This window comes from Convolutriloba macropyga, chromosome 8, assembly GCF_964194025.1.
Source record: "Convolutriloba macropyga chromosome 8, txConMacr16.3, whole genome shotgun sequence".
NCBI classification, from domain to species: domain Eukaryota; kingdom Metazoa; phylum Xenacoelomorpha; order Acoela; family Convolutidae; genus Convolutriloba; species Convolutriloba macropyga.
Genome location: NC_134475.1, coordinates 6,580,792 through 6,593,648, shown reverse-complemented (window position 1 = coordinate 6,593,648; position 12,857 = coordinate 6,580,792). Strand labels below are relative to the sequence as shown.

The window sequence follows — 12,857 nt, the reverse complement described above, 5'->3', positions numbered from 1 at the left end:
TCAAATATTTTACAAACTTTAAAAAGTACAAACACTTATTTCCTTTGAAAAACTCCCTTGATTTTCTTCTAGGTTTCGGACAATTTCTCGAATTTCAGACGTCAGTTTGATAGTTTTGCAGGTAAAACTTTAATGGTGTTTGCTTATCCTATAGCGTCGGTTACAGAATTTTTTCAACGCTAACGAAAAAAGTGTTTCCTTTTAACTTATACGATGTATCATCTTTTTCTAAATCTTCTTAAAAAAATTCCCTAGCGCTCACGTAATTCAAAATTTTTTAATTTGGTAGTGTTCAATTCAAGTATTATTATTATTTGGCGATATGAAAACAGAAGCGAACAGTAGTAATCAAGTTCAATCAATTCAAGGTCACTTTTGTTTGTAATATTTTTTAACCAGAAAGCGTCCAAACGTTTTTGAGCTCCGTGGATGTAGTACTCGTGTCTTTTTAAGTTTTTTACTCTTCGGTTTTCTATTTAAGTTTTGCAAAGGCATTGGATCTTCGTTCTCCATGTCGCTAAAAACTTCAAATTGTAACATTGATTGTGCATTTTCCCGAAAATCAAGTCGAGAGTCCAATTGTGTTTCAGCTTGAAAAATATCGAGGTTTGCTGAGACCGGAGGATTGACTTGTGCCTCAATAATTTCAGTTTCTACAACCACCTCTGATAATGAATCCGCATAGTCGTTTTGCGTTACTTTTTCTGGGATGGGGCTATCGTTTGGTGATGAAGTTAGATCGATCACTTCTACCACTTGATTTGAACACTCCGGGCAATGGTTCTCAAGATCATTGACCCCAGTTTCAGGACATGGATACATCGCTTAAACAAAAAATTTCGGATAAGAAAAAAGTCAGAAAAGAAGTTTAAGGCAACCTTTACAAAATATATAACAGAGATAATAGTCTTTTTTGAAAATTGTGGCTTGATCCGAGGTGGGATAAGAAAAAAATAAAGCAATTGCTTTGCTTAAAAGAGCGTTGATTTAATTCAGAGTTGATTCAGAACTGACTCACCATTTGTTAAACAACCAGAACGACTTGTGTAGTTGCAGTAGAAATCCAGAGTGGTATGAATTTTCTGAGCTGAATGAGCTTCCTGTGACACTTCATCAGTTGGTTTACAGGACATCTAGATTTTCGAAAAAGTTGGCAATTTCAGAAACAATCAGCCATATTAGTTAACCAATTACAATTTGAATAAAAGTTTCATTGTACAAATGATTCCTGAACAAAATGGTTTTTAGTATTGAACACTTCGTAGTATAGAATCCTTTCGAAGAAATTGATTGGCTTTACAAGTACAGAAAAACCCTATACAAAAAAAAGTTTTGTTGAAAATTGTTTGCCAACTTTTTCCCAAAATTGTTCCGCAGTTTCAAGCAAACTCTGTCGTAAACGAAAATTGAAATTTCACCCCTCCAGACCGCGCACTAAGTTTAATATTTGTAATTGATGCCAAAAACAATCAATTATCCCTCTCAAAAACAAATTTACAATCCCAGACTGTGTCAACTTGTTGAGCTAAATCACAGATTTTTACGACTTAATTATCACTTTGATCTATTCGGAAACTAAAACAGCTTGATCTCCATCGACAATATAAACTAGATGCTGTTTTAACAGATACTTGGTTTCCCAAACAATTTTCCCTGGATGCATGTAAACAAATCTAGAAGGCAATAAAAATGTAACTTAAAAACAGCGTTGCCATGAATAATATGCGTACCTATGAAAACAATTCAAGGAAATGTATATACGTAATAGCTTACTACAAATTATAGCCTCCTTTGTTCAATAGTAACACGCTCTCATTTATAGCTAATTGTATTTTGTTTGTTCGGTAGAAAGTAATGTACTACAACGCCACGCTGTCTAGACAAATGTCGCTTGTGTTCTGAACTAGTTAAAATTCGGGCTATAGAGTAACTATATTCCCCAGAAAACCGACGGTCAAAAAGTCGAAAAAAATTAATCTCTCAAAAAATGAAAAATAATATCCTCCTTTTGATTTGGGATCAATTCTAGAATTTTTCGAAATTTTGAGTTTTCGGCCGAAAATGAGGGGGTCGTTTTTTTACCGTGCGTGACCCCCCCCGTGGTGTGCTACTAGTCATTTACTTATACTACTCGCGTAATCATCCTCAAAACATGAAGAAGCTAAGCATCCTTAGTTTTGATTGAAAATATTTTCTGTTTGTTTGCTTTCATTCTGTTTTTAGCAATATTTTTCAAGATTTGTACTACTTCAATTTCTTTTGTAAAGATGGTGTGCTTTTCTCATTTTTTGGTAATCATTCTTTTGCTTCTTCGTTAATTTTTTGATATTATACTTTTGCTCCTTACTAAAACTCCAGCCTTCTCCCCCCGCAATGTTCTTAAAATATGCGTCTAATTCTGCATATGGCGTAATCAAAAACCAGACAGATTTTGATGCCTAGGAGTGAGCTTTTTAACGGCGTTATGCAATGCAACTCTTGGATCAATGGATGGCTCCACGTACGTTGCAGCAGTCAGTATTGTCGGATTGACTGCCCTCCTGATTCCGTTATCCACGCTGTCAAGCACCGCGTCACTCAACTGACAATCAGGCAGAATATTCGCATACAAAAGTTTTTTTCGCTCTCCAACACTGGTCAAAATTGTAATAAAGAACCCAACACAACCAACAACACGGTTACTCAAAACAACTTTCCAAGCAACACAAACCTTTTCAAAGTTATCTGCGACTTTTTTGGGATCCACTGATACATGTTGTGATTCACTTATTTCCTGGTATCCAAGGATTTTGTTCATTATTATGTGGGAACACCGAAGAACAAATTGAGGAAACAAGCACGTTTCATTGTGGTCAACAAAAAAACGGACAAGAAATTGTCGATTATTTTGGTTAACTTCTGACTCCTAATGGACGCCAAAAGCGCATTCACTTGCCTCCATTAACAATTTAATAGCAAAAAGTTCTCTCCCGCTTAGAGCTCTGTTATCTCTCGGAACTCCTCTCGAGAACCAAACGGAACTCATGTGAAAATTAAATGTTACGTCAAAAAGATATCCAGACAATGGCAGTGCCATAGGAAGTTTGGAAAACCTGCTCATGGTGTTTGCGGATTTGTCAAATCATGGTAAACATTTTGGATAATTAGTAAATGCGTTGAAATTCCAATTGATTCTATAAGAGAACGTTTACTCCAAAGCTCTTGTGTTATTCAGTGTATCTGATGTCGATGTTGTGGATGGCTGATATCTTTTGGGAACAGTATTTGTAAGGAAATACGTGAGTGGATATTTCCTAACAACTACGTAGTAAAAGTTTTTCAATCCCCTTTAAAATATTTTTAAACAATTTTGCAAATTTTTTTCATCAAAATGCTTTCTCATGTTTCAAGAGAACTGGTTAGTCAAAATTGGTTTTTCTTGCTAAAGCAGGTCCTACCACTCAGAATGGATTCTGGGACGCAGAGAAAGAGATTCAAAAAAAATTAGGCCATCTTTTTTTGACTCGCCCGGCACAGAAGACAATCACGCCATTTGTACACCGTACCGAACCAGCTGGTGGACTCAACATCAAGCAGCCAACAGAGAGTTACTCAGACCACGCAGCGTCGATCGCCTCTGTCGAGGCTCGTGAAAACGAGGAGCTCAGGAACATTGACCCCATTTGAGAATGAAATACGCAGCGCTCGAAGAAAAGGCTTTAAGCTTGCAAAAAGAATGTTCTCCTCGCGCTATTTAAAGACAAACGTCTCCTTTTTGGCATGGCGTCAGAAAAGAGCATCGATCTGGCGCATTGCACTGCCATTGAAAAATTTGGTTTTACGTTGACAACGCCGGATGGTTTTTGCATCCGACAAAGCCGAATTCCGGGATGCTTTTGCATTCGGTACAATCTTGAAGTAAAAATCGCACGTATAGACTACTCATGTGAGAAAACTTACACACTGACTCATATTTCACTTTGTGCAAAGTTGAGTTATACCCACACGCGTCACAGCACAAGTAAGGATACTTTTGCACAGAATTTATAAGACGTATGCTATGACGCCGAACATGAACCAGCTCATAGGTAACAGAAGGCAAATGCTTTTACCACAAAATTAAAAGCATTGATGTCAATGCTCGATGAAACATCAAACTAAAGGATTTTGGGGTTGATGTCCAGCAGAACCTTCATCGATGTGGAATTTTTAGTTGACAATTTAGCATATTGTGGTAGGTTTAAAATACAATGCGTTTGGCATTAATTTTAAATATGCTGCTGTGATGTTTCATAGTGGTGGTTCATTGTTCCGTCCGTACGGGGGATAATATCCTCTTTATTCTGAACACAACTATCAAGTGGTTTACTCATAACAAAGATACCTGCATGATTCGCCCCCCCCCCCCCACCCACACACACACACACAACACAGATCTGCACAAGGCTCTTCAAAACCCATAATACCCAATTGGTTACTCATTTTGAGGTCCGTAGTCTTCGAAACTCCAAAAAACGTCATTTGCACAGCTTGATTCTCAATTGATCTCCAAAAATGCAATGGATTCAAATCGAGGTCATGATATACCTTATTCACATTTAAAGCATTGCCTGGCCAATACGCTATAAGGCAAATTTAAATAATTTTGTGAACTTTTTCAACGTTGGACGAGTGGGTTAGGATTAGGGTTAGTTTTCTATTTGTATAAATAACTCTAGGTTGCTGTAATTTTTTAACGTTTCTATTAATCTAATGCTTAATTTGCCTCTATATGGTAAAAAAAGAGTTGGGATCTCTTGGTTTAACTCAAACTTTTATTTGCATTCCGCTGTTGTTTATTCGGCGCTTTGAGATTCGATTAAAAAATTTTCCAATGTCTGATTTCAGTTTTCTGACGACCAATTTTCGGATAATATCTTTCTGCGTTATTTTGATTTTTAGAGCTTCGTTAAAAAAACTGCCATTTGCTTTTAGATCAAAAAAGCCTCAGGATAAGACTCCCAACAATTTTAGTAATGCGTGAGGATTGCGCAACTGCGGAATTTCAGTAATATAGAGGACACTATTTGGTCAAATTAAAATGAGTTCTGATATTTATTTAAAGCAAACGTTTTCGAAATTTACGTCATCATCTAGAAAAACTATTTCTCAAATTGATAAGGGATAAAATGAACATGTATTTACATTTTTCTGAGACCATATTTTATGCCATTATAGGAACTCTCTTCAAAAATTTAATTAGAAATTTTCCATATACACAATATTTAGCCTATTTACTACTCATGTTAACATCTGTTATCATTTTCTTCAAAAACGTTACTATTCTTTATTCTGAAGTTTTTGATATTGGCCTTTTTTGTATTTTTAGGATAATTCCGATTTTGTCCTAACTGAAAGTATCCCTCATGTGGGGGATTTGCAACTTTTTTGTCACGCACAAAAATTTTTTTGCCCTTTTTTCTTTTCCCAAGTCAAATTCATGATCTGAAATAATATTTTAGCGTGAGTTCCCGCCCCATATATTTGTTGTGGAAATTGTGGGGAATTTGTGGGGATGCCGCCCCATATAAGTTGTGGGGCATTTGTATTTAGTCCCAGCTTCAACTTGCTGATGTATATAGCTTCGATGGCCCTGAGTTTCTCTATTGTGCGACATGCATCCAAAATTTTCCATTCAATGCCATTCGTGGAGCCACTACATTTAACAAGATGTTGACCCACCTGTGAATCGTTCTTTTGATATTCTCATATCCTAGCAGTAACATATCTGCCCAATATAGATGAATCTGCATCCATTATATTTTATCTCGTATACCACGTGTTTTTTCAGGTTTCTATCGAAAGATGATTTTATGGTGGGGAGGCGTGATCTTTATTTTCGCGTTAAGAATATACCTTGCACGTGCCATAGTTTCTTCAATTTTCTTGCAAAGTTTTGTGTAACCTTGCCACTGTATAGCAGAACAATTTATGATTTTTCAAGGGATCTAGTCTTGCTTTTTTAATGCTTTTTTGGGGTCGTTCTCAATTGATTTATACCGCCAATTATTTTCTAATGTCTGATTCTATTTTTGAAGAACACTCATCTCGATCCTGATTTTTGGTCCAGTATGTCTTGTTCTGTTCAAGCGCCTTATCGAAGGCCAATCAATTAGAAGACACGTTAACCACTCTGTGAACCGTCCCTTGAACCACATTTTTTATACTGAAGCGATGCAGAACTGCAAAAATTAAGTATTATTTCTGTGTCATTTGGTTTTTGATACGAATGGCAGATATTTTTTTCGTTGTCCATATTTACGTTGATATAAAGAAAAACCAAATCCCTGTCCGTGTCCAATTTATCTATGGTAAGTTGCAGGTTTTTGCGTAATGAAGTTGCAAAATTTAAGTACTCGTCCGAACTGTGCAGTTAATGTCATCCACATACATTGAACAATTTTCCCCTGAACCTGCCTCACTTTCTGTTGATAGCTTTAAAACGTACAAACGGCGTATCCTGCATGTCAGCGTATTCTTCATTTGTTGTTACTTGGCATTTTGCACGAAAATAGTTTTGGCATCACATTCTAGTACCTTTACTTGGAAAGACACTCTCCTGTTGCAGTCACTGCAATTCCAATTTTGTTCAGATTTAGAGATTTTTTCATCGAGCTCTGGTTTTTGAAGTGATGCATGAAAGAATTTCATCCACACAATTGCTACTTTTCAAAACCAGTGATGTGCCCATAACTAGACCAGCTGATCGTACATACGAGTGCCCGTTACATTTAAAATGAACATTTGTCTTCGCTAGCCTTAATAAACTTTTTCATTGCTGACCTTGGGATCTATGGAGCTAGGTTGTTTGAATAGAGTTCTCTTGGAGCTATTTCTATAACCTCTCCAACCGCTGCGTTGTTGAACATTACTCTGTGCTCGTCGTCTTCGAGAGAGTGACTCTAAAGCTTTTCTAGCATCTTTCATGTTGCTTTCAAAGTTTGCACCCGGTAGTTTTTGAAAAAATTGTGCTAGAAATCTGTTAACGGTTTCGAAACTGCCACCAGGTATCGCCGAAACAGGTCAGAGAAATGTATTTTTTCTTTTGTATCTTTGCACAAAAACTTTTCCCTGGTTCATCGATTGTTGCAGGCTGTTATTTAATTACAGCTAGTACATATGTTATGAGTTTCTTCAAAAACGTTCCTATTCAGGAGTTTTCTATTTTTGCCAGTTTTTGTATTTCTGGGGTAATTCCGAATTTATAAGAAAATTGAATTGGACGTCAGATCCCATTGTCAATTTTACAAACGGTTTTTATAATTTCAATAATTTACTGTAATTGAAATTTAGTGTAATTGAAGATTTCAATTTGTGAGTTTTTAAAACTTCTGAAGTAGTGACGGTTATAAAATGAAGCTCAGTATAGTATATGATCATCAGATAACACAGGTTTTTCGCAAAATCTGCAGATTCACAAGATTTCTTTCCACTTGTAACAGCCTTCCATGCAGCAGAAATAGTTGTTCAGAGTGTTTCTACAAAACGTTGCGATCACTCTTCTGTGTTTCAGGGGACAATCTTCTAGCCCTTGTTGGTCAAGGAACATCAATTTTCCAGCAAATTTCTTGTCAAAGTGTACCTAATTATTCCGCACCAATTTTTCCAAAAAAGAATTCCTTCAATTTTGCGGTGTCTATTTATCACTTTTTCGAATTTATCGTCGGTGTAAACGTTGAAGCCATAGGTTGCCGCCGGAAAAACAATTGAATTGAACAGACGATGTGCATAAGTGAAGTTGGTTTTCTGCCAGTTGAGTTTTTGACTAATGTTTGCAACGGCTTGATGGGCTTTATTAAAAGCGTTGTTTAGGCAGTGTCTTGGTGTTAGGAAACTTTGAAAGACGACTCCTAGATAAAAAGTGTTAGTGTAGATTATTATTTTGCCAGATAGTAATTATTTGTCATCTTCTGCTAGACGACCTTCTCTTCTAATTTTGATGATTTTTGTCTTTGCGATGTTAACATTCAAGTCGATTCTAGAACAGCATAGTTCAAGATTGTTTATTCTTTGCTCTAAATAAGAATATCTGCTGCTATCGAGTTCTAAGACGTCGGCATATAAAATTACTTCTAATTCATCACGCTTCAACTCTTAGTATAGATCAGCAATAAGATACTAAAAAGTAAGTATGAGAGTTTGTTTCCTTGAGCAACGTCAATGTCTTGCTTTATTGTATAGTAGCCGCCCGTGCGCAATACTCTGTCTTTGGTCGGTACCCAATATCGATTCTATCATCGTGGCAAATTAACCAAGTCAACAAAGATATGTCAGTTTCGTTGATTTCGCTCGAAGCCCGAGCTTTGTCTAATCACAGGTCTATTTTCTTTTCTGACACCTATCAACCTTTTGTCAGCCATAAATCAGGTAATAAATCAAGATTTAAATTAAATTGAAACCCAAGGTTTTTAGTACATCTTTTTTATATACGTGTGACACTCAAACTGCCCCGCTCTTAACAAGAATAGAGTGCACCACTCACTAAAAATCAAACACTATTTTCATTCACAGATCTTGTTATATGAACGTCTTAGTATACAAAAATTTTGTGGATTCTTATAGACAGTTTAATTATCAGTTTTGGTTGTTTTTATAACTTTTTCTGCCTGGTCAAGTCCAAATATATTGTTCGCTTCCCGTGCCGCATCATTTGTCAGAAATAGATATGCCCGGTTGATGGTCTTGAAAAGTTTTTCGTCTCCACCAGCATCAGGGTGCGTCAACAGGCTCATTTTGTGGTAGTGTTTCTTGATCCGATCTTTTGAAGCAGAACTTTTGCCAACAAAAAATCGTATAGCGTTTCAGGCCGGTTCATAATGTTTTTGATCCGAATCTCGGATAAACATTTCTCCGTGGCCTTTGTTTTGGCTTTTTCGTTTCTAAGAGTACTCTTTTTGTCGATCAATGAGAGAATCTTTTTTCGGCATTCGCTGGCCCAATAGTGGTCGTAGTGTTCCAGCAGCTCAAGCTCTGACCTCAATTGGTCATTCATTTTCTCCATATTTTTGATGGCTTCGCCCTTCTTAGCAGCTTTGACTTTCAAATCGGCCAACACTTGATTCAATACTTTAATGGATTGCTCCTGTTCAGCATTTTTGGCTGCTGGTGCCTTTAATTTACTTCACACTCGGCGCTCAACTTGCCTAAAACTTCTTTTGCTGCCTCTATGGTCTTGTTGCAGTTCCAATCGAAGCTTGACGAGGTATTTTCGAAGCGAAGAGTTATTACTCTTCAATTTATTTCTCTAACTGCAAGCACTGGTTTTGCAGATCATAATTTTGCCTGCTGATATTCTAGCATAGATACTTCCCGAGTCCGCGACAGACGAGATTCCACTCGGTACACTCCCGGGGTAATCTCGGAAATAACTTTCCAAAATTCTGGCATGGAGTACACATATTCACCAATCTGTGGAATCTTCTAAAGTTTCTCGATATTTTCAATCTTGAACTCAATACTTTCCTCTTTTTTCCTTTCTTTTTTTTGGTCTCGAACTCGAGACGTTCCCGTTTTTTTTGGTCTTGAACTCAAGACAATTTTTTCATCTCGAACTCGAGACGTTGCCCTTTCTTCTTTTTTTCGGTCTTGAACTCAAGACAACTTTTTTGTTCCGAGACGTTCCTTCCTTTTTTGGTCTTGAACTCAAAACAACTTATTTTTTGTTCTTTCTTTTCTTTTTTTTCAGTCTCGAACTTGAGACGTTTCTTCTTTTTTTAAACAACTGACTCTTTTAAGGACTCTTTCTTCAATCGTTTTCTTTTGTTCTCGGCGTCCATTTATTAATTTGAGTGATTTATTATACATACGTATTCCCGTTATGGGGTTAAGATTCTGCAATAGTTGTTCCAGGAGGCTCCATTAATAAATAGTCTTAAATAGATGAACATTTTAGGACAATTTTTCACAAATTGAAAAATGAGGTAGACTGTTAAGACTGACACAGCATTGTCCTTCGCTTTTAACCAAATGTATAAGCTTTCAATTCTTAAATTCCGAAAAATTGTTATCTCATTTGTTAGAAAAAATTCTTGTTGGAACTGGTCGATCCAGTGAATAAAATTTTCATGACTGTATTTTCCATCCGAATGCTTCCCGTCTGATAATTCCTTTACTATTATGGCGAATTATTCGAGCAATTTCACTGTTTTACTTCTGATGTGGAGAAAAGGCTGCGATGCAGGTTTTCATCACTTACATTTAAGTTACTATTCATCGACTACTGATATATCTCACGATTGAATTTCTTCGGCGTTCTTCCGATAGCGTTTCCTCATCTAATACTTGTTGCAGGTTGCACCTAAGTACTGACTGCAATGTGGTTAAGATGTTCCCATGGAGTCCCATTTTAACCATTTTTGATATCAACATATTCCGATCAATAAAGTCAAATGCTTTGTCGTTATCAATAAAGCATGCGTAGAACTTTCCACATTGGGTCATTTCGATTGTTCATTTTGATAGCTTCTTTGAGATGGAATTCCTGCTTGCATTGTCAAGAAGCCACGTCGGGAGGCCGCGGCAAATTCCCAATTTGCTCTAACCCTAAGTATCCTTGTTGTGGGGGTTTTGCAAATTTCGTTTCGTCATGCACAAAATTTTTTTGCGCTATTTTTATTTTCCCAAGTCAAATTTATGATTTGAACTAATATTTTAGCGTGAGTTCCCGTCCCCTTTCTGAATGCCTCCTGGTACCATTTACAAGAGACGTTTCTTTGTTCATCAACGTAGACTGCCATATATAGGAAGGCGAGTGCACGTTTTTAATTTATTTTTTCCATTACGAACGTTTATTTATTTCTCCAAGTTTTCATGCAAGTTATTTACTAGTTGAGGCAAATGATCGGGGCCGTTTTACTGTGCATATAATATCATCTACATAAGGTTAAACGTTGAACAGATTGAAACTTTGAACTAAAATTGGCTTCTAAGACAGGCAGCTTACATGTAAAATTGCATTTTTCGGTTTACTTTTGTCGACGAGTGTAGATATATTCTTAGTTGTTCTTTTCAACTTACAACGTCCTCTCGTTTTTTTTATAATCGATTTAAAAATTTATAATCGATTTTTAAAAAAAAAAATAGCGCCTATTACCATTTTTCATTTATGCTAGATCAGAAATGAGACCCCGTGTATCAGATTAACGGATGGTGAGCGGCGCATCTATTGTTATAGAACAGAGCCCTGTCAAATCTGCACAAGATATGGACGAACATGAGGCAAACGTTCCTCCGCTACTATACAGACTGGCGACGGCAGCTTTTTATGGTATATCCTCGATTTTAATCATTCTCAGCAACAAAAGTGTCCTTACTGTTTACGACTTTCCTTCGTCGCAAGTATTAGGAGTCGGTCAAATGGTGTTCGCTATAATTTTGCTTGGATCTCTTGGGGGAGTTGGCAAAATTTTTATTCCGGCACCAAACTACGCGACCATGAGAAAGATTTGGCCTTTACCATTGCTCTATTGTGGAAACTTATTTTCTGGCTTAGGTGGAACTAAGGAACTGAGTCTACCTATGATGACTGTTCTTCGGAGATTTTCAATCTTGATGATATTGATCGGGGAAATATGGCTCCTAAATGCAGCTTTTTCTAATTTGATATACATATCAGTTGGTATAATGATCGGAGGTGCAATCATAGCAGCTGTGAATGATTTGGCTTTTAGCCTCATAGGATACTCATATATCTTTGTTAACGACTTCTTCACTGCGGCAAATGGAGTTGTCACGAAGAAAAAGCTTGATGTGAAGGACCTTGGAAAGTATGGAATCATTTTCTACAATTGTGTGTTCATGATTGTACCGGCAGTGCTAATCGCACATTTAAGTGGAGAACTGGACAAAGCGATGCTGTTTACCCGTTGGCATGAAACGTGGTTCCAGATCAATTTCGTATGTTCATGTGGTATGGGCTTTGTGCTGATGTATTCCATTGTGCTGTGCACACAATACAATTCGGCACTTACCACCTCAGTTATTGGGTGCCTTAAAAACGTCTTCATATCTTACTTCGGAATGATATTCGGCGGCGATTATGTATTCTCATGGCCGAATTTCTGGGGTTTGACCATTAGCGTAGCAGGAAGTATTGTGTACGCGTATGCAACATTCAAGAAACCAACTACTAAAAAGGCAGCGGACTCTGTTTCCAAAGCATAACTTGCAACAAAGTGTATCTACTCTACTCTATTTGAATTATCTACTTTGTTCAAATGTAAATTTATTGCAGTTCAGATATTGAAGGTTCTCTAAGTATATTCAAACTCAAAATTTCAAATACTGACCGATGCCTAAGTGCGTGCATTCATTTTATCTATTTTTCCATGCTGTTTTCATTTGCTCTATGTTTTGTCTCTGCATTTGGTGATCATTTTCCTAGTCATTTTCGGGAGCTGCATTTCTGTATTTATGTTATATGCGACCAAATGAATTAATTATCTCCTTTTGCGTCTAGACAAAAATGAATTTGTAAATATAAATATGAATATACAATTCAAACGAATAGTTCAAATTTCTTTTTTTAGCCACTCTATAACTTCCTATGAACCGATGAAGATTAAATTAACTTACATATGTGGACTCAATGAGCTTTTCATTTGACGTCTGTTAAAATAAGAATACAATATGTAGTTGACTAGCATGAATTAAGTAAATAGTTTTTAAAAATCATTTTGACAAAACCGATTAGAGTCAAATATAATCTGTATTCGGCGCGTGTTATATCCGTTTCATTTCACGTCTCTCCAATATCGCATGCCAATATATCGCATCTCCGATTATATGAGAACTTTAACGTGAAATTTGGTGTTAGTGCTTCTCGCCGAATTACCCAATGA

At 36.6% G+C, this 12,857-nt stretch overlaps 1 protein-coding gene across 1 annotated transcript; it reads left to right on the top strand.

Moving 5' to 3' along the window:
* The first annotated feature begins 10,647 nt into the window (after positions 1–10,647).
* Positions 10,648–12,532, top strand: LOC142344419 (nucleotide sugar transporter SLC35D1-like). The gene has a single exon (XM_075396038.1). The coding sequence runs from the start codon at positions 11,164–11,166 to the stop codon at positions 12,178–12,180; it is 1,017 nt and encodes a 338-aa protein (XP_075252153.1). The 5' UTR covers positions 10,648–11,163; the 3' UTR covers positions 12,181–12,532.
* The last annotated feature ends 325 nt before the right edge of the window (positions 12,533–12,857 follow it).